The 22,535-nt window shown below is 42.2% G+C and overlaps 1 protein-coding gene across 1 annotated transcript in view; it reads left to right on the top strand.

Moving 5' to 3' along the window:
* The first annotated feature begins 14,942 nt into the window (after window positions 1-14,942).
* The window catches only part of LOC133116285 (deleted in malignant brain tumors 1 protein-like), a 91,061-nt gene continuing 83,468 nt past the window's right edge, over window positions 14,943-22,535 (top strand). Inside the window, exons 1-5 of the mRNA XM_061225727.1 lie at window positions 14,943-15,206; window positions 15,646-15,951; window positions 16,923-17,237; window positions 17,677-17,982; window positions 19,022-19,336. Coding sequence (XP_061081711.1) covers window positions 14,996-15,206; window positions 15,646-15,951; window positions 16,923-17,237; window positions 17,677-17,982; window positions 19,022-19,336 — 1,453 coding nt within the window. The 5' untranslated portion in view covers window positions 14,943-14,995. The remainder of the gene's footprint in view (window positions 15,207-15,645; window positions 15,952-16,922; window positions 17,238-17,676; window positions 17,983-19,021; window positions 19,337-22,535) is intronic.

The raw sequence follows: 22,535 nt of genomic DNA, 5'->3' as shown, positions 1-22,535 counted from the left end.
GCAGTAAATTGACATAAATTGACTGAAATTGAATATGTCTGTCACCATGTGTCTGTATGTATTAAATTGGATAGATGTTAAACTCTGTGTTACATTATTTTTAAAGTGTAATGTAGCTCTGTTACTCTTTTTTATTCTAAAAAAAATAAAAAAAACAATGTACTATACCCATCCCTGCAATAATTTTTCCAAGCAAATGAATAATAACATAAATACTCAAGAATTTTTTTTTTTATGAAACAACTAAGTAAAATAAGTCTTTTAAGCCTCACTTGAAATATCATATTAATGCATAGCCATTAATATGCTGGTATTGCTGAAGACAAAGAAATACATGTGAGCATTTTAGAAAATTTGAATATTTCCTATTTATGAAATGCTCTCTCAAAATCTGTATAATTATTCAATTTGTGGAATCCAAATGTCTAAAAATATGGGATGTTGATGATAATATTTGGCAAAAGATTTTTGAAAGTTGCGCGGTGGGGCCTCCATGGATTGGACTTGTTTATCCAGCACATCCCACAGATGCTCCATCGGATTGAGATCTGGGGGATTTGGAGGCCAGGGCAACACATTGAACTCTTTGTCATGTTCCTTAAACCATTCCGCTTTCGACAGTAGACAGAGGTCAGAATGGGCACTCTGACTGACATATGTAACATGGTGTGTTGTGACACATTCATCACGTAGCCATCATTAAAATAGTCTGTGACTTGTGCCACAGTAGCCCTTGTGTCAGTTTGGACCAGATGGTATGGCCTTTGTTGCCTGTAGACGGTTCATGGATTGTCCCTCCTTGGACCACTGTAGGTAGGTGCTCACCACTGCTGACCGTGAGCGTTTCGGAGTTGCTCTGACCCAGTCGTCTGGCAATAACCATTTGGCCCTTCAGGTCACACAGGTCTTTACGTCTGCCCATTTCCCCGCCTTCAACACATCTACCAAGGCTTCACCACCTAGCGATAGCCTTATGTAAAATTATTTAGAAAATGTTTCTGTATTTGATTCACTGAAAATGTGGCAGACTCTCTTCACAGCAATACATTTGATTACCATGTGACAGCACTTTCATTATACATTACACAACCAAACTACATTCTCATGAAACATATTACAGCCACTATTAAAAATAAACTTGGTCCATGTTAGTCAGTGCTAATGCCTGTGGCATCTTCAACAGCAGGGCTGAAGCAGCCTTGATCCAGAGTCAGACTTCCTGTCTAAACCTTTTAAAATGACACACTCAGATAATATCCTCAGCTAACAACAGCAAATGCAATATATTTTATTTCAAGCTCACATAACTTTGAATATGTGGCATGTTTCATACAACATTTTTAAAGCATGTTGTCAACTAAAAGAAAAAGTTTTTTTAAGGGAATGGAAATTTAACAAAACATGAGATATACTTCATAGATTGGATTAAATCTAAAATGTGATTGTTTCACAGGCTGGAATTTCATGAAGCACAACTACAAATATAAAATGTCACCTCGTGGTGAAAAGAACATTTGACTGAAAACAAAACCATCACAAATGTGAAACATAAAAAACCAGAGTAATGCACATGGGGGCGGCCTGTGGTTAAGGTAAATGACTGGGACCCGCAAGGTCGTGGGTTCTAATCCTGGTGTAGCTGCAATAAGATCCGCACAGCCTTTGGGCCCTTGAGCAAGGCCCTTAACCCTGCATTGCTCCAGGGGAGGATTGTCTCCTGCTTAGTCAAATCAACTGTACGTCGCTCTGGATAAGAGCGTCTGCCAAATGCCAATAATGTATTGTAATGTAATGTACAGGAACCATCCTTCCCCATCTGCAGGGGAGTGCAGAACATGCCTCTTCTGTGGAAATCATTTTCACTTTTCCAGTCTTTACCCTGTTACATGTCATTAGGGTGTCTTCCGTTTTCCAGATACTTCCATCCAGAGGGAGATCAGGGAAGGAAGTGCCGTAATTCTCTCGAGAGGGAAACTATCATCCCGAGAGAGCCATGGTATCTGCAAAACCGGCGTATTACGAACCACAAGAGTCTCTTGAGTCTTTTTGAGTGACCGTTTAGCCAGAAAATGCAACCAGACACAAAGGAACAGATTTTTTTCCCAATGTCCAGATACTCACTGACAGCACTGTAGTTTAAGTTTGTCTGTTGAAAAAATAATCCAAGAAAGAACATGGTGTGCTACAGGTAGTGTTTTCTTTTTCTCTGAGGCCCTTGTGGTCAGGAAGACTAGTATCTTCTCTCACATCTCACAGACCACTTCCTCTGCTCAAATGTTTGCTGCATTTTAAGAAAGCAACAAGGTAATTCAGCATCTGTTATTGACAGTACGTAGTGTACCACCATCTTGTAAAACTCCAATCTGCTTACTAAGGTATGTGCTATGGTGCAAAGTGAACAATGATTCTGGATAAGAGCGTCTGCCAAAATGCCATTAATTAATTAATGTATAAGGAAACAAGTGAAAACTGAAAATAACAAAATAAACATGTATGCCCAGCATAGCACAGCACTGCAGATAACTTTTTTATCTTTTGACTTTTTCCTGTGGTGATATCAGTGGAGCTCTTTATCTGTGGGCCTCTCAGTTCCATAGATACTGATCTAAGATAATGTTCCATTTCTGCTACTCCGCAATGCTAGAAACAAACTCTATTACTGAAGACATTTACATTTTTGTCACTTAGCAGACGCTTTTAATCCAAAGCGACTTACAAGTGCATAGGTTCTTCCACAAGTTAAAGCATCACAAGAGGGATAGGGATATCAGAAAAGTATCAGAAATCAGGAGGGAGGACTAAGGTACAGTTTGAGAAAAACTGTTATTGATACAATTAGTTGTCCTGAAGGTAGGGCATGAGGAAGAAGCGTGAAGAGTGCGTGTTACCCTGGTGCTGATGTGCTGCACAGTGCATGCAATAGCTGCAGAGTAAAAGGAGCAGGCTGCTTCCTATTTAAAATGCATATACACTCACCGAGCACTTTATTAGGAACATTTTTACTTTATTACTTCTACTTATTCATGCGATTACCTAAATCACCCAGTTGTGTGGCAGCAGTGCAATGCATACAGTTAATGTTCCCATCAACCATCAGAATGGGGAAAAGAATGTTACAATCCGTAGTATTGCAATAATAATGCATAAAGATACAACAAAAATGACAACAAAGACAGTTCTGGTGGAATTAATAGCAAGGGAAAAGAAGTGAAGAAGTGAATGGATTTGAGCTGGGTTTTGAAGGTGTGTATGGATGGTGCAGACCTGATTGAGAGGGGCAGTTTGTTCCACAGTCTCGGTACGGCCACAGCAAAGCCCTGTCACCCTTTAGCTTTAGTCGAGACCGAGGAACAGAGAGGAGCAGTTGGGTGTAAGACCTCAGTGACCTGGGCACAGAATATGGGTGAAGGAGATCAGAGATATGGGGGGAGGAGGGAGAAGGCTAAACCATTGAGTGCTTTAGAAACAAACAACAAGATGTTAAAATCAATCCTATATCTAACCAGGAGCCAGTGCAGGGAAGCGAGAATTGGTGTGACGTGTTCACATTACCTGTTAAAAGCCTTGCAGCAGCATTTTGCACAAGCTGCAGGTGGAGGAGGGATGATATAATGCATGAATAACTATGTCCAAGTTGTGAAACCAAAGAAAGGGCTTGGCCTTGGCTTGGCTCGGAGTTGAAAAAAGCTGGTTTTAATGACAGAATTAATGTGTTTGTTGACCGTGAGGGTGGAATCAAAAATGCTTTTGGCATGGGGTTTAGTGCAGTGAATAGAGGCCCTAGATTAATAGAGAGACCTCTAAGAGTGTCAGGTGGACCGAACCGGATCACCTCCATCTTGCTTTCTCTTGGTTGGAGAAAGTATTTAGTCATCCAGTCTTCAATGTCAGCAAGACAATCACACAGGCTCTTAAGCGAGCACTTGTCATTTGCTTTTATAGGGAGGTAAAGCTGAATATCGTCAGCATAACAGTGGAATATTGCATTTCTCTACAATAGAGCCGAGGAAGATCCATTTACAGGCAGAAAAGAAATGGCCCAAAAATTGAACCCTGGGGGACTCCACATGGAATAGGAGCAGAGGAGGACGAGGAGCACTTGATGTTAACTGAGAAGGTCCTGTTCTTTAGATAAGAGGGAAACCATTTTGTGTGAGTGAATAGTGTATCTGCCCTGCGATGGACTGGCGACCTGTCCAGGGTGTATTCCTGCCTTTCACCCAATGTATGCTGGGATAGGCTCCAGCCCCCCTGTGACCCTGTTCAGGATAGGCGGGTTAAGATAATGGATGGATGGATGGCCTTGAATGGCACCTGTGTGCATAATCCGGTCCGATCATGGTCGACCTAAAATAGAGCATTCTCTGGCGACACTTTAAGGAGCGCAGGTTCAGTACTGTGAAGGGCTGTGAAGCCAGGCTGAAACGTTTCAAAGATGTTAATTTGGTTTCGTAATTTGGTTAATAATAAGAGTTGTGAAAGAGCTATTTTTTCCAAGACTTTTGGGCCAGAAGTTATTTTGAATAGTGGGTTTGGTTTGGATTTTTTAACAGAGGCTGAACCACTGCATGTTTAAAGCAGGAAGGGACCATGGAACTAATTTCACACCAGCGCCAAAGCTCACACGTGGCAAAAATCCTTTCATAAAATCATTCAATTTGCCTGTGGACTAACCCCCCAACCCCACCCTAACCAACATATACTCACATACTCTAGAAACACTATCCATACAATGCCAAATCCCAATCCAACCCATCCGTAATCATGCATATTTTCCTTTTACTGTTCCTTTTTTTGGTTTTGCTTTGTTATTTGTTAGTTTTATTTAATTTTTATTTGTTTTGTATATATTTTTTTCTTTTTATTTTGTATTTAAGAATGTGTTATTCATATTCATTATGTTCTTCTTATTTTATTTCATTTTTTCCCCATCGTTACTTTTATTATTATTACTTTTTCTCCTCTTCCATACAAGGCTCCAATCAACAACCACCCACTTGTCCACCTGTCTGTTTGTCTGTTCATCCTCCTGTCTATCTGCCCGTTGGTCTGCGTATCCATGTGTACACAAGTCACTCTTTCCACACTTTATTATTCTTTTTATTATTATTCTTTTTTTCATTTATTGTTATTTTTAGTGACTCTGTCTGTTTTGTTTTACCCTCCCCTCAAAGGCTTCATATTGTTTTCTTCCTTTGCTCTCTCTCCTTCTCCCTCTAGCTCTCTCTCTCTCTCTCTCTTTCTCTCTCCCTCTCTCTCTCTCTCTCTCTCTCTCTCTCTCTCTCCCTCTCTCTCTCTCTCTCTCTCAAAATTACCAATGTATATATGTTTGTTTTTGTATTATTGAGAATAAAGTTGACCTCCCAAGAGGGTGGGGGGGTGGTGGCGGGAATAAAAAAAATAAAAATAAAAATAAAGCAGGAAGGGACAATGCCTGAGGTGAGTGGTTTATAATAGATAGGATGCTGGGACCAATCGTGTCTAAAACCATTTTAAGGAGGTGTGAGAGGATAGTGTCAAGAGGGCAGGTAGTGGGCTTCATATGAGACACTGTATCTATCAGGACGGAAAGAGAGACAGGCTCAAACTGACTGAAGACAACAGTGTGCATAGGAAGGCTGGAAGGACCATGTGCAGGAGGTGGGATGTGAGATCAGATGTCATCAATCTTGGAAATAAAGACATTTTAAAAAATCATCCTATTACAGCGGAAGTGTCAGGATTAATTGTGTTTAACAGAAATTTAGGCCTGTGGTGTTTTGATATCACAGCACAAAAAACCATGCTCTGGCTGCTTTAACTCCTACCTGGAACTTAACCAGACAGTTTCTCAGGATATCAGCGGGTACTGGGTGCGTGAGGGTACGGGTCTGTGGAGGGTAGAGGACTTACCAGAAGTGGAACTGAACTCGTGAAGGTGCTGTCACAACAAATTCTATCCCCTTTACAAAACTTACCCCCTCCACGGTCACGTTTCCGGTTTCCTGACAGCTGTCACATAGAATTTGTTGTGATAGCAACTTCACGAGTGAAGTGACCTTTCAGTTCCACCCTCCACCGACCCGTGCCCACACCCAGTAGCGATGGGAAGACCTACCGGCTAATTTTATAAGTTTGGCGATCCTGTGGGTTTTTCTGTGGGTTTTCTACCGTTTTGTTGGATTGTAACGCATAAACTCTGTTTTTAATATTGAACTCATGTCTCTGCTTGTTAATTTAATTCTTAAATTCTTAAACTATTTCCTTGGGCATAATTCCCAAGGTGGCGTAATCGAGTGGTGTTATGCCAGGTCACACATGGTGGAGGTTCCTTGCAGGTTTGGGGCTGCATTTCTGCAAATGGAGTTGGGAATTTGATCAGGATTAATGGTCTCCTCAATGCTGCGAATTACAGGCAGATACTTACCCATCATGCAATACAGGGGAGGCATCTGATTGGCCCCAAATTTATTCTGCAGCAGGACAATGACTCCAAACAGTTGGCCGATGTCATTATGAACTATCTTCAGTGTAAAGAACAAGGAGTCCTGGAAGTGATGGTATGGCCCCCACAGAGCCCTGATCTCAGCATAATTGAGTCTGTCTGGGATTACATGAAGAGACAGAAGCATTTGAAGCTGCCTAAATCCACAAAAGAACTGTGGCTAGTTCTCCAAGCTGTGTTGCTGTTTTGAAGGCAACGGGTGGTCACACCAAATATTGATTTGATTTAGATTTTTCTTCTGTTCATTCTCTTCTGTTTATGCATTTTGTTAATTGATAAAAATAAACTATTAAGATTTCTATTTTTGAAAGCATTTTTTCACACCTGCCTAAAACCTTTGCACAGTACTGTATATATTTTGACAACAATGTCCAATATTTTTTAAATATTTCTGACAAGCTGAAAGTCTTCTGAGCATTGTCATACTAAGTTGACATTTTTATAATGAGTAGTTTTTGAGAACAAGAGCTTTGGTTTGACACCAGCACCAGTCTGTATCTGCACCTGCTCAAGTCCGGCAGTGCACTGAATTAAATCGTTTCTCACCGGATCAATTGATAGCTAGCTTGCTCCATGTCTTGTATATAATTTGTATAGATAGATATATCGATAGATAGTTTCAGCACCAGTGTCAAGTAACAGTAGCTAGGTAGCTAGCTCCGTGTCTGGTAATGCCATGTTGCTGTCAAACAAAGCTCCCCTTCTCAAAAACTATTAATCGAAAAAATGTCAACATTTGGAAATGCTCAAAATACTTTCAGGCAATCTTATCCAGAAAGGTCCGGGGTGGGTGCAGGTTTCTGTTTTAGCCAAGCTTCAACTGATTAACTAATCATGATCTATGATCAATCAACATCTTGAAGTAGAATCGCGTGACTTCATGCTGGGCTTAAACGGAAACCTAAATTTGAGCAAAAAAAGGGAAATGGGAGGCCACAGCAAATGTCTTTCAGGGAAGGGCTCAGTTTATCTTAGAGCTCAGAGGTGCAGGTGTGAGGATCCACTCTGCTCTGTGGAAGGGTGCGTTTGTCTGCGCTGAAGATGGAGAGATGTCTGCTGTTCCTCTCTCTCTCCTCCGTCCTCCTGCTCTCCACAGCCAGTGAGTACCAGCTTCATCCTCCTCTCCTGCTTCTCCACACCCAGTCAGGGTCAGAGACTGGGGGCCAGGGCCAAGGGGTCAGAGGGTCTGCTGGTCAAAGGGCTCTCCAGTAAGAGCAGGGTTACAGGCAGCCTGTAAACACCACAGATTACTGGAGGAACATTTCTCTGCATGATTCATTGAGTTTTCATCAAACAAATGTCATTATGAATTATTTTCGAAAATGTTTCTGTATTTGATTCACAGGAAATTGGCATACTCTTCACAGCAGTGCTCATTTCCTCCTGAGAGCACTTTAATAAATTATTTAAAAAATACATATTTTAAAAAAATGACAGAGAAAGAATTATAGATATGTATATAGTATACAAACACTATTACTAAGTACGAGTGGTAATCCATCCATCCATCCATTATCTGAACCCGCTTATCCTGATCAGGGTCGCAGGGGGGCTGGAGCCTATCCCAGCATACATTGGGCAAAAGGCAGGAATACACCCTGGACAGGTCTCCAGTCTATCGCAGGGCACACACACCATTCACTCACACACTCACATACTCATACACTCAAACTTACGGGCAATTTAGACTCTCCAAACAGCCTAACATGCATGTCTTTGGACTGTGGGAGGAAACCGGAGTACCCGGAGGAAACCCACACAGACACGGGGAGAACATGCAAACTCCGCACAGAGAGGCCCTGACCGACGGGGATTCGAACCCAGGACCTCCTTGCTGTGAGGCGGCAGTGCTACCCACTGCAACATCCGTGCCGCCTCTACTAGTGGTAATGCCTGTGGAAACCTTAACTTTCTAAGCAGGTCTAAACATTGATCCAGAGTCAGACTTCTGATGGAAATCTTTTAAAATAACAGATTCTGAACAGTTAATATCCTCAACCTCTTCTTATACCAATATATAATAATAATATTTTATGCAATATTATATTTCAAGCTCACATTGGTTTGAATATGTGGCATGTTTTTTTTTAAAAGCATGTTGTCAACTAAAATAAAATTTAATAAATAAATATGGAAATTTAACAAGAAATTAAAAAAAGATATACTGATAAATAGTGATTGTTTAACGGGCAGGCATTTCATGAAGCACAACTACAGATATGAACTGTTTCCTCATGGTGAAAACAACATTTGACTGAAAACAAAACCATCACAAATGTGAAACATTAAAAACCCTTTTTGCTTTATATATGAAATGCAAAGTAGATGCCTACAGGTTTCTAGCCATGGCAAATGTGCAACCCCTGTCCCGGGCCAGGTTTTTTAAAGTTAAAACGGGAAATACAGAAGCATTGAACTAAAAATAATACCTAAACATTAAAAAGCGGTACAGACTAAAATAAGTACAAACACTAAAATAAGGGCAAAGACAAAAATCAAAATGTTAATAATACATAAAATCAGTGTTCACCGACTTGCTTCAGTTTCAGCATGTGTGTTTGAAAATCTTGAGCTCTTTCAATGTTTTAATTTCAGATGGTAATGCGTTCCGCAGTTGTATACTTCTTACTGAGAAAGATTACTGACCAAATGTTGTTCTGCGTTTTGCTGCTCTGTGATTTCCAGTTGTTGCACCTCTGATTCCACTGTTTTGTTTGTTTTATTTCTGGGGCAAGGTTGTTCACACTTAAAAATAAGTTTAATAAATGGTACATTTACAAAACTGTCAAAGCATGTTATGTTTCTGTAAAATTAGGCAATGGTGCCTGTTTATATAACGACCTGATGGGTGTAGTTGTTGTTTGGTTATACAGTATGATAAATGAGAAAATATAATGGCATGCATAAACTGCTGTGCTGCCTTAATAGGTATGTAATGTCTAATTAAGCGGAAGCAATTGAAATTTGTTTTGACAGTTTTGCACAACCTCTTTACATGTTTATCGAACTTAAGCTGAGAGTCTAAACACCTAAAAATGTCATTTCATGTACCTCATCTATCTCTTGCTCGTCAATCTTTATTCTTAAATTTTCATTGAAATGTATTTTTATTAAAAAGCACATTGAGACCGTCTTATTACAGTTCAGAGTCAGATGATTATTTCAGAGCCACTGTGACACACCAGACATTTATTTTGTGAGCATCTCTGCTGTCATCTGAGGGTTTTTTTGGATTTACATATATAATTGTGTCGTCCGCATACATTTGGCATCTAACTCTTTTACAGCTATCAGGTAAGTCATTTACATATAAACTAAAAAGTAAAGGGCCTAAAATTGAACCTTATGGAATTCCCATTTGGCAAGTTTGGGCAGATGACTGGGTAGAATTTATTCTAACACATTGCTCTGTGTATTCAAGATAAGATCTAAAGCAGGTTATTGCATTGTTTGAAAAATGAAATCGTTGCAGTTTATTTGAAAGAATTTCATGGTTCACAGTACAAAAATACTGCTCCCACTACACTGCCTTCATCTAATGACTGTTTTATAGTTTCAGTGAGGTAACAGTTTGCCAACTCTGTTGAGTACCTTGGTCTGAATTCAAATTGTTTGGGGTGCAGAAGGTGATTACTTTCAAGGTAATCAACAAGTTGTTCAGCAACTGTTTTTTCAAGAACCTTTTAGAGTGCTGATAAAATTGAAATTGGTCTGTAGTTACAGACCTGGTCAAGTGCTCCAGACTTGGAATTGGAGTGATAGTTACCGATTTCCAATGCTGAGGAAACTCATTAGTTCTGATTGATAAATTGACCACATGTGTTACTGCCGTTAAGAGAAGAGAACTGTGTTTTAAAAAAATAAACAAAATAACAAAATTATCCTTGGCCTTAGATTGCCTTCACTGCGTGATAACCTTACCAGTCTCACTTTGATCTACTTCTTTAATATAAAAGGACGTTGATTTGTCTCTCAGTGTATCTTTTACCTGTACTGGTTGGAAACTTGCTGCCATTTCCTCAGCTGATTGAGTAAAACATTTATTAAATTTGTTTGCAATTTCAATACTATCATTACTAACTCATTTCTATAATCAATTCCACTGTTGATTTTTGTGGGTTAAGCACTCAATTGGCTAAAATAATTTAAGTGCTTCCAAAGTGCCAAGCTTTTCCCCTCTGATTCTGTGATCAACTGCATGAAGTAACATGTTTTTTCATCAGGTGGCGAATATCCTTATTCTGCCACAGTAAAGCCCTACTACGCTGTGGGTGCTTCAATGAGTGTATTTCTGAATCACATCTATAAAGTGTTTTTGTCATTGTAGTACAGAAGGTATTTAAATCCTGAATTTGTTTAATGTTATCCCAATTAATATTCAGTAATTCATTTTCAAATTGTGTTATTTTATTCTTTGGGATGCCTGTGAACTCTGGATAATTTTCCAACAATTAAAATCATATTATGGTCGGACAGACCTGTAATTAAATTGTACGTCTTTGTCACTCGCTCAGTTCTATTTGTGAAGATCAAATCAATAAGGGTTTTAGTGACTTTAGTAAGTCTTGTCGGTCCATTAATTATTTGGTGAAAATTATGTTTTGAATACATTGTTTTTAGTTTTTGCTCACTGCTTTTGTTCACCAATTTATATTGAAGTCTCTGAAAAAGATAGTTTCACAGCGACAATTTATCTGTTTAATGAATTCATCAAAATCCTGGTAAAATGAAACACCAGGTGAGGGAGGATTACATAGTGTCACAAGATTTCATTTCATTTTTGTTGACAAGACTACATTAATAGCCACGCATTCTAAAGGTGTGTTTAAAAGTATCTCTATCAACACTCCACCTCCCCATCAATCTGTCTTTTCTAAAACAAACCTAACCAGATACATCAATTATATATGTTGGGATATTACTCTTTAACCAAGATTCACTTCGACACTTCTTTAGAGGAACCATCCTTCCCCATCTGCAGGGGATCACGGCTGAGTGCAGAAGATGCCTCTTCTCTGGAAATCATTTTCACTTTTCCAGTCTTTACCCTGTTACATGTCATTAGGGTGTCTTCCATTTTCCAGATACTTTTATCCAGAGGGAATTAAAGTGTAAACACAGGTGCAAAGATCAGGGAAGGAAGTGCAGTAATTCTCTGGAGAGGGAAAGTATCATCCCAGGAGAGCCAACGTATCTGCAAAACCTCCGTTTTACGAACCACAGGGGTGTACTGAGCTCCATGGTTGGGTGACCGTTTGACCAGAAAAGGCAACAGAATGTTAAAACTGTGCCTACCAAACTGCAATAAGAATGGACATCATCCCAGTCGAAATAAAAGTTTTACAACTCTTATTTTTTGTACAAAGTAGATCCTGATTACATTTTGACTATGTCCTTTTTTGTAATGGCATGGAACTTCTGATATCTGCAAGTGCTTTTTAATGCCATATCAGCATTCTTCTTCCAATTATCAGGGCAGTGAAACAGTTTTTGTGTCTGACAAAGTAAAAGGGTTTTTCTCCCCCTTGTGGCCAACGTGTGTCCCTGTAGTCTGTAGGGGCTTCTTCTCCCTGAGAGATGAGCGCTGTCACAGGAGTGTCATCTGCTTAATCAGTCATGTGACAGGCCTCACTGGCAGAGATCATATCACTGGTGTCCAGTGCACAAAGCAAGGCAGATAGAGCGCACCCTAGTGGTGTCCCTGTGTTCCTGCAGACACTGCTGGGGTCATCCTTTGAAGCCACAGGGAATATGGTCCAAAAGATTAACCCCTTCCCCGCCAATTATTTTGGAAAAAACCTGTCATTTTCAGACGATTTTTAAATTTTTAAATTTAATATAGTATTTTTATGCTGATTATGAAAAAGAACTTGTATTTCATTTTTTTCCCATTTTTGTGGTTGAAATTTTATTTTGAAAATAAAAGTGTTTAGACCTGTTTTCTCGTCCGTGACTGAAAAAAAACACATTCGGTCAAAACGTATATACTCGTCTCCGCCAGGGAAGGGGTTAAACAGTATTAAAGATCTATAATCGGTGTTTTTACATGACCATGTGTATCAAGAAGATGTTTCTATCCTGTATAGCATAAAAAATCTATGCATATTCTTCACTTTTTTAGGCCGTGTTGGCCAATGGTAAAAAGCATTCTGCAATCTTGAAGCCTTTACAGGCATAGCAGCAAATACCTTTCAGTTTAAGGAAATCTTTCTTGAGTTGTCTTAAATCTGTTCATTCATCAAGTTAATTTGCGTATTTCTCTCTCTCCCTCTTCCCTCCATTTCTCTCTCTCTCTCTCTCTCTCTCTCTCTCTCTCAGAGAGTATAAGGCTGGTGAATGGTAGCAGCCCCTGTGCTGGGAGAGTGGAGGTTTACCATCGGGGAGAGTGGGGGACAGTGTGTGATTATCGGTGGGACATGAGTGATGCTGGGGTGGTGTGCAGACAGCTGGGCTGTGGAGATGCTGTAGATGCACTAGGAGAGGCTCACTTTGGACCAGAGTCTGGGAGAATATGGATGGGTAATGTGTACTGCAGTGGATCAGAATCCTCACTGAAGCAGTGTGGGTCACCAGGATGGGGTAAACATGACTGTAATCCTAGAGAGGATGCTGGAGTGATCTGCTCAGGTATGACTCAGCTCTTACAATAGTCTTATACCAAATGGCACTTTGGATTTAAATGAGGATATGTACATTTTTAAAAGCAAACTTATATTACATGCGTCTAAAACATAGTATTTCATTTTTTATGTTGTGTTATAAACTGATGTGTGCATTCACTGAACTAACCAGAGTTTGCACAGTTGCAACAGACTCATGTTTATGTTCTGTCTTTCTATGTTGCTCTTATTTTGTAAATGTGATTGGCTCATCTCCTAAAGAGGTTGACAGGTAATTGTCTCACCTCAGACTGCAGTAGATGTGTGATTGGCTCATCTCACACCCTATGTACAATAGCTGTGCAGTCCTGTGTTCAGACAGCTGTGCTGAATGTTGTCTCTGGAATAAGGTGCCAGCCATTGCTAATGATTCTCTCTTTATTCTCTGTTCAACTGCAGAGGTCAGGCTGGTGGGCAGGACTGACCTGTGCTCTGGGAGAGTAGAGGTGCATCATGGGAGCTCCTGGGGCACGGTGTGTGATGCTGACTTTGACCAGCAGGACGCAGAGGTTGTGTGCAGGGAGCTGGACTGTGGGGCTCCTAAAGAGCTGCGTGGGGCAGCTGCATTCGGCCAGGGCGAGGGCCAGGTGTGGGCAGAGGAGATTCAGTGCAGAGGCAACGAATCTCAGATTAACTTCTGCCCCACTGCACCCTCACAGAATCAACCCTGCTCCCATGGAAACGATGTGAGCCTGGTGTGTTCTGGTAAGAGTCTTCTGTGCACTGTGAGAGTTTCTGTGATGCTGGGTGAATATAGCCCCTTAATAGGCCATATGAGTTTATATTTAACAAGGTCTTTATTCATTATACTGTGAAATGTTACACGTCAGTGTGTATGAGTTTAATCAAGAGTGGAGTTTGGATGATCTCCCAGATATGTACTTAGAGCCATCTCAACATCCTAATTTCCTCTATTCAGGGCAGAACTGTTCTTACATCTGGAAAGGCAAACTTATATACTCAGTGACCACTATATTAGGTAGACCTGTACACCAGCTTGTTAATGGAAATATTGAATCAGCCAATAATGTGGCAGCACCTAAATGCTGAAAAGAATGCAGACATGGTGGAGAGGTTCAGTTGTTTTTCAGACCAAATCTCAGAATGGGGAAGAAATGTGATCTAAGTGACTGGTTGATGTTGGTGCCAGACAGGGTGGTTTGAGTATCTGCTGATCTCCTGGGGTTTTCATGAACAACAGTCTCTAGAGTTTGTGGAGAATGGTGCGAAAAACTAAAAACATCAAGTGAGCAGCAGTTCTGCGGGCAGAAACACCTTGTTAATGAGAGAGGTCAGAGGAGAAGGGCCAGACTGGTCAAAGCTGACAGGAAGTCGACAGTAACGCAAACTACTACACATTACAGCAGTAGAACAGCATCTCTGAACACACAACGTGTCAAACCTCTAAGTAGATAGGCTACAGCAGCAGAAGACCAATAAGTCTAATAAATGCCTAAAACAGTGCTCACTGAGTGTATATAGTGCTATTATTTCAATTTGAGTATCTCTATCTCTCTATCTCTCTTTCTCTCTATCTCTCTCTCTCTCTCTCTCCCCCTCTCTCTCTCCCTCTCTCCCTCTCTCTCTCTATCTCTCTATCTCTCTCTCTCCCTCTCTCTATCTCCCTCTCTCCCTCTCTCTCTCTCTCTCTCTCTCTCTCTCTCCCTCTCTCTATCTCTCTCTCTCCCTCTCTCTCTCTCTCTCTCTCTCTCTCTCTCTCTCTCTCTCTCTCTCTCTCTCTCTCTCAGGCAGGGAGGATGTGAGGCTGGTGAATGGTAGCAGCCCCTGTGCTGGGAGAGTGGAGGTTTACCATCGGGGAGAGTGGGGGACAGTGTGTGATAATTGGTGGACCATGAGTGATGCTGGGGTGGTGTGCAGACAGCTGGGCTGTGGAGATGCTGTAGATGCACAAGGAGAGGCTCACTTTGGACCAGAGTCTGGGAGAATATGGATGGGTGATGTGTACTGCAGTGGATCAGAATCCTCACTGAAGCAGTGTGGGTCACCAGGATGGGGTAAACATGACTGTAATCATGGAGAGGATACTGCAGTGATCTGCTCAGGTATGACTCAGCTCTTACAATAGTCTTATACCAAATGGCACTTTGGATTTAAATGAGGATATGTACATTTTTAAAAGCAAACTTATATTACATGTGTCTAAAACATAGTATTTCATTTTTTTTGTTGTGTTATAAACTGATGTGTGCATTGTGCCATTCACTGAACTAACCAGAGTTTGCACAGTTGCAACAGACTCATGTTTATGTTCTGTCTTTCTATGTTGCTCTTATTTTGTAAATGTGATTGGCTCATCTCCTAAAGAGGTTTACAGGTAATTGTCTCACCTCAGACTGCAGTAGACGTGTGATTGGCTCATCTCACACCCTATGTATAATAGCTGTGCAGTCCTGTGCTCAGACAGCTGTGCTGAATGTTGTCTCTGGAATAAGGTGCTGGTCATTGCTGATGATTCTCTCTTTATTCTCTGTTCAACTGCAGAGGTCAGGCTGGTGGGCGGGACTGACCTGTGCTCTGGGAGAGTAGAGGTGCATCATGGGAGCTCCTGGGGCACGGTGTGTGATGCTGACTTTGACCAGCGGGACGCAGAGGTTGTGTGCAGGGAGCTGGGCTGTGGGGCTCCTAAAGAGCTGCACGGGGCAGCTGCATTCGGCCAGGGCGAGGGCCAGGTGTGGGCAGATGAGATTCAGTGTAGAGGCAACGAATCTCAGATTAACTTTTGCCCCATAGCACCCTCACAGTATCAACCCTGCACCCATGGAAACGATGTAAGCCTGGTGTGTTCTGGTAAGAGTCTTCTGTGGACTGTGAGAGTTTCTGCGATGCTGGGTGAATATAGCTCCTTAATTGGCCATATGAGTTTATATTTAACAAGGTCTTTATTCATTATACTGTGAACTGTTACCTGTCAGTGTGTGTGAGTTTAATCAAGTGTGGAGTTTTGATGATCTCCCAGATATGTACTTAGAACCATCTCAACATCCTAATTTCCTCTATTCAGGGCAGAACTGTTCTTACATCTGGAAAGGCAAATTTATATACTCAGTGACCACTATAGTAGGTAGACCTGTATACCAGCTTGTTAATGGAAATATTGAATCAGCCAATAATGTGGCAGCACCTAAATGCCGAAAAGAATGCAGACATGGTCGAGAGGTTCAGTTGTTTTTCAGACCAAATGTCAGAATGGGGAAGAAATGTGATCTAAGTGACTGGTTGATGTTGGTGCCAGACAGGGTGGTTTGAGTATCTGCTGATCTCCTGGGGTTTTCATGAACAACAGTCTCTAGAGTTTGTGGAGAATGGTGCGAAAAACTAAAAACATCTAGTGAGCAGCAGTTCTGCGGGCAGAAACACCTTGTTAATGAGAGAGGTCAGAGGAGAAGGGCCAGACTGGTCAAAGCTGACAGGAAGTCGACAGTAACGCAAACTACTACACATTACAGCAGTAGAACAGCATCTCTGAACACACAACGTGTCAAACCTCTCAGTAGATAGGCTACAGCAGCAGAAGACCAATAAGTCTAATAAATGCCTAAAACAGTGCTCACTGAGTGTATATAGTGCTATTATTTCAATTTGAGTATCTCTATCTCTCTATCTCTCTTTCTCTCTATCTCTCTCTCTCCCTCTCTCTCTCTCTCTCTCTCTCTATCTCTCTCTCTCTCCCTCTCTCTCTCTCTCTCTCTCCCACTATCTCTCTCTCTCCCTCTCTCTCACTCTCTCTATCTCTCTCTCTCTCTCTCTCTCTCTCTCAGGCAGGGAGGATGTGAGGCTGGTGAATGGTGGCAGCCCCTGTGCTGGGAGAGTGGAGGTTTACCATCGGGGAGAGTGGGGGACAGTGTGTGGCCATGACTGGGACATGAGAGGTGCTGGGGTGGTGTGCAGACAGCTGGGCTGTGGAGATGCTGTAGATGCACTAGGGGAGGCTCACTTTGGACCAGAGTCTGGGAGAATATGGATGGGTGATGTGTACTGCAGTGGATCAGAATCCTCACTGAAGCAGTGTGGGTCACCAGGATGGGGTAAACATGACTGTAATCCTAGAGAGGATGCTGGAGTGATCTGCTCAGGTATGACTCAGCTCTTACAATAGTCTTATACCAAATGGCACTTTGGATTTAAATGAGGATATGTACATTTTTAAAAGCAAACTTATATTACATGTGTCTAAAACATAGTATTTCATTTTTTATGTTGTGTTATAAACTGATGTGTGCATTGTGCCATTCACTGAACTAACCAGAGTTTGCACAGTTGCAACAGACTCATGTTTATGTTCTGTCTTTCTATGTTGCTCTTATTTTGTAAATGTGATTGGCTCATCTCCTAAAGAGGTTGGCAGGTAATTGTCTCACCTCAGACTGCAGTAGATGTGTGATTGGCTCATCTCACACCCTATGTATAATAGCTGTGCAGTCCTGTGTTCAGACAGCTGTGCTGAATGTTGTCTCTGGAATAAGGTGCCGGCCATTACTAATGATTCTCTCTTTATTCTCTGTTCAACTGCAGAGGTCAGGCTGGTGGGCAGGACTGACCTGTGCTCTGGGAGAGTAGAGGTGCATCATGGGAGCTCCTGGGGCACGGTGTGTGATGCTGACTTTGACCAGCGGGACGCAGAGGTTGTGTGCAGGGAGCTGGGCTGTGGGGCTCCTAAAGAGCTGCGCGGGGCAGCTGCATTCGGCCAGGGCGAGGGCCAGGTGTGGGCAGAGGAGATTCAGTGTAGAGGCAACGAATCTCAGATTAACTTCTGCCCCAAAGCAGCCTCACAGAATCAACCCTGCACCCATGGAAACGATGTGGGCCTGGTGTGTTCTGGTAAGAGTCTTCTGTGCACTGTGAGAGTTTCTGTGATGCTGGGTGAATATAGCCCCTTAATAGGCCATATGAGTTTATATTTAAAAAGGTCTTTATTCATTATACTGTGAAATGTTACACGTCAGTGTCTGTGAGTTTAATCAAGTGTGGAGTTTGGATGATCTCCCAGTTATGTACTTAGAACCATCTCAACATCCTAATTTCCTCTATTCAGGGCAGAACTGTTCTTACATCTGGAAAGGCAAACTTATATACTCAGTGACCACTATATTAGGTAGACCTGTACACCATCTTGTTAATGGAAATATTGAATCAGCCAATAATGTGGCAGCACCTAAATGCCTAAAAGAATGTAGACATGGTCGAGAGGTTCAGTTGTTTTTCAGACCAAATGTCAGAATGGGGAAGAAATGTGATCTAAGTGACTGGTTGATGTTGGTGCCAGACAGGGTGGTTTGAGTATCTGCTGATCTCCTGGGGTTTTCACGCGCAACAGTCTCTACAGTTTGTGGAGAATGGTGCAAAAAACTAAAAACATCTAGTGAGCAGCAGTTCTGCGGGCAGAAACACCTTGTTAATGAGAGAGGTTAGAGGAGAAGGGCCAGACTGGTCAAAGCTGACAGGAAGTCGACAGTAACGCAAACTACTACACATTACAGCAGTAGAACAGCATCTCTTAACACACAACGTGTCAAACCTCTAAGTAGATAGGCTACAGCAGCAGAAGACCAATAAGTCTAATAAATGCCTAAAACAGTGCTCACTGAGTGTATATAGTGCTATTATTTCAATTTGAGTATCTCTATCTCTCTATCTCTCTTTCTCTCTATCTCTCTCTCTCTCCCTCTCTCTCTCTCTCTCTCTCTCTTTCTCTCTATCTCTCTCTCCCTCTCTCTCTCTCTCTATCTCTCTCTCTCCCTCTCTCTCTCTCTCTCTCTCTCCCACTATCTCTCTATCTCTCTATCTCTCTCTCTCCCTCTCTCTCACTCTCTCTATCTCTCTCTCTCTCTCTCTCTCTCTCTCTCTCTCTCTCTCTCAGGCAGGGAGGATGTGAGGCTGGTGAATGGTGGCAGCCCCTGTGCTGGGAGAGTGGAGGTTTACCATCGGGGAGAGTGGGGGACAGTGTGTGGCCATGACTGGGACATGAGAGGTGCTGGGGTGGTGTGCAGACAGCTGGGCTGTGGAAACGCTGTAGATGCACTAGGAGAGGCTCACTTTGGACCAGGGTCTGGGAGAATATGGATGGGTGATGTGTACTGCAGTGGATCAGAATCCTCACTGAAGCAGTGTGGGTCACGAGGATGGGGTAAACATGACTGTAATCCTAGAGAGGATGCTGGAGTGATCTGCTCAGGTATGACTCAGCTCTTACAATAGTCTTGTACCAAATGGCACTTTGGATTTAAATGAGGATATGTACATTTTTAAAAGCAAACTTATATTACATGTGTCTAAAACATAGTATTTCATTTTTTATGTTGTGTTATAAACTGATGTGTGCATTGTGCCATTCACTGAACTAACCAGAATTTGCACAGTTGCAACAGACTCATGTTTATGTTCTGTCTTTCTATGTTGCTCTTATTTTGTAAATGTGATTGGCTCATCTCCTAAAGAGGTTGACAGGTAATTGTCTCACCTCGGACTGCAGTAGATGTGTGATTGGCTCATCTCACACCCTACGTATAATAGCTGTGCAGTCCTGTGTTCAGACAGCTGTGCTGAATGTTGTCTCTGGAATAAGGTGCCAGCCATTGCTAATGATTCTCTCTTTATTCTCTGTTCAACTGCAGAGGTCAGGCTGGTGGGCGGGACTGACCTGTGCTCTGGGAGAGTAGAGGTGCATCATGGGAGCTCCTGGGGCACAGTGTGTGATGCTGACTTTGACCAGCAGGACGCAGAGGTTGTGTGCAGGGAGCTGGGCTGTGGGGCTCCTAAAGAGCTGCGTGGGGCAGCTGCATTCGGCCAGGGCGAGGGCCAGGTGTGGGCAGAGGAGATTCAGTGTAGAGGCAATGAATCTAAGATTAACTTCTGCCCCAAAGCAGCCTCACAGAATCAACCCTGCTCCCATGGAAACGATGTGAGCCTGGTGTGTTCTGGTAAGAGTCTTCTGTGCACTGTGAGAGTTTCTGTGATGCTGGGTGAATATAGCCCCTTAATAGGCCATATGAGTTTATATTTAACAAGGTCTTTATTCATTATACTGTGAAATGTTACACGTCAGTGTGTGTGAGTTTAATCAAGTGTGGAGTTTGGATGATCTCCCAGTTATGTACTTAGAACCATCTCAACATCCTAATTTCCTCTATTCAGGGCAGAACTGTTCTTACATCTGGAAAGGCAAACTTATATACTCAGTGACCACTATATTAGGTAGACCTGTACACCAGCTTGTTAATGGAAATATTGAATCAGCCAATAATGTGGCAGCACCTAAATGCCTAAAAGAATGTAGACATGGTCGAGAGGTTCAGTTGTTTTTCAGACCAAATGTCAGAATGGGGAAGAAATGTGATCTAAGTGACTGGTTGATGTTGGTGCCAGACAGGGTGGTTTGAGTATCTGCTGATCTCCTGGGGTTTTCACGCGCAACAGTCTCTAGAGTTTGTGGAGAATGGTGCAAAAACCTAAAAACATCTAGTGAGCAGCAGTTCTGCGGGCAGAAACACCTTGTTAATGAGAGAGGTTAGAGGAGAAGGGCCAGACTGGTCAAAGCTGACAGGAAGTCGACAGTAACGCAAACTACTACACATTACAGCAGTAGAACAGCATCTCTTCACACACAACGTGTCAAACCTCTAAGTAGATAGGCTACAGCAGCAGAAGACCAATAAGTCTAATAAATGCCTAAAACAGTGCTCACTGAGTGTATATAGTGCTATTATTTCAATTTGAGTATCTCTATCTCTCTCTCTCTCTCTCTCTCTCTCTCTCTCTCTCTCTCTCTCCCTCTCTCTCTCTCTCTCTCTCTCTCTCTCAGACAGTATAAGGCTGGTGAATGGTAGCAGCCCCTGTGCTGGGAGAGTGGAGGTTTACCATCGGGGAGAGTGGGGGACAGTGTGTGATGATCGCTGGGACATGAGAGGTGCTGGAGTGGTGTGCAGACAGCTGGGCTGTGGAGATGCTGTAGATGAACTAGGAGAGGGTTACTTTGGACCAGGGTCTGGGAGAATATGGATGGGTGCTGTGTCCTGCAGTGGATCAGAATCCTCACTGAAGCAGTGTGGGTCACCAGGATGGGGTAAACATCGTTGTAATCATGGAGAGGATGCTGGAGTGATCTGCTCAGGTTGGACTCAGCTCTTACAATAGTCTTATACCAAATGGCACTTTGGATTTAAATGAGGATATGTACATTTTTAAAAGCAAACTTATATTACATGTGTCTAAAACATAGTATTTCATTTTTTTATGTTGTGTTATAAACTGATGTGTGCATTGTGCCATTCACTGAACTAACCAGAGTTTGCACAGTTGCAACAGACTCATGTTTATGTTCTGTCTTTTTATGTTGCTCTTACTTTGTAAATGTGATTGGCTCATCTCCTAAAGAGGTTTACAGGTGATTGTCTCACCTCAGACTGCAGTAGAAGTGTGATTGGCTCATCTCACACCCTATGTATAATAACTGTGCAGTCCTGTGTTCAGACAGCTGTGCTGAATGTTGTCTCTGGAATAAGGTGCTGGCCATTGCTGATGATTCTCTCTTTATTCTCTGTTCAACTGCAGAGGTCAGGCTGGTGGGCGGGACTGACCTGTGCTCTGGGAGAGTAGAGGTGCATCATGGGAGCTCCTGGGGCACGGTGTGTGATGCTGACTTTGACCAGCGGGACGCAGAGGTTGTGTGCAGGGAGCTGGGCTGTGGGGCTCCTAAAGAGCTGCGTGGGGCAGCTGCATTCGGCCTGGGCGAGGGCCAGGTGTGGGCAGAGGAGATTCAGTGCAGAGGCAACGAATCTCAGATTAACTTTTGCCCCACTGCAGCCTCACAGAATCAACCCTGCTCCCATGGAAACGATGTGAGCCTGGTGTGTTCTGGTAAGAGTCTTCTGTGCACTGTGAGAGTTTCTGTGATGCTGGGTGAATATAGCCCCTTAATAGGCCATATGAGTTTATATTTAACAAGGTCTTTATTCATTATACTGTGAAATGTTACATGTCAGTGTGTGTGAGTTTAATCAAGTGTGGAGTTTGGATGATCTCCCTGATATTACATTACATTACATTATTGGCATTTGGCAGACGCTCTTATCCAGAGCGACGTACAACAAAGTGCATACCCATAACCAGGGATAAGTTCGCTGAAAGACCCTAGAGGGAAGTACAATTTCAACTGCTACCTGTACAACAAAGATAAGGACAAGGGTCATTTTTTTTTTTTTTTTTTTGAACAAACAAACAAACAGAGCAAAAGTGACCAAAGTTAACTATCCAAACACTGCTTACCTAGCCACATAAAAATACTGATTACTGATTTGTACCTCGAACCATCTCAACATCCTTATTTCTTCTATTCAGGGTGGAACTGTCCTTACATCTGGGAAAGTCAAACTTCT

This window comes from Conger conger, chromosome 2, assembly GCF_963514075.1.
Source record: "Conger conger chromosome 2, fConCon1.1, whole genome shotgun sequence".
In the NCBI taxonomy this organism is placed as follows: Eukaryota; Metazoa; Chordata; class Actinopteri; order Anguilliformes; family Congridae; genus Conger; species Conger conger.
The sequence above is the reverse complement of the archived record's forward strand: the minus strand, read 5'-3'. Positions and strand labels throughout refer to the sequence as shown.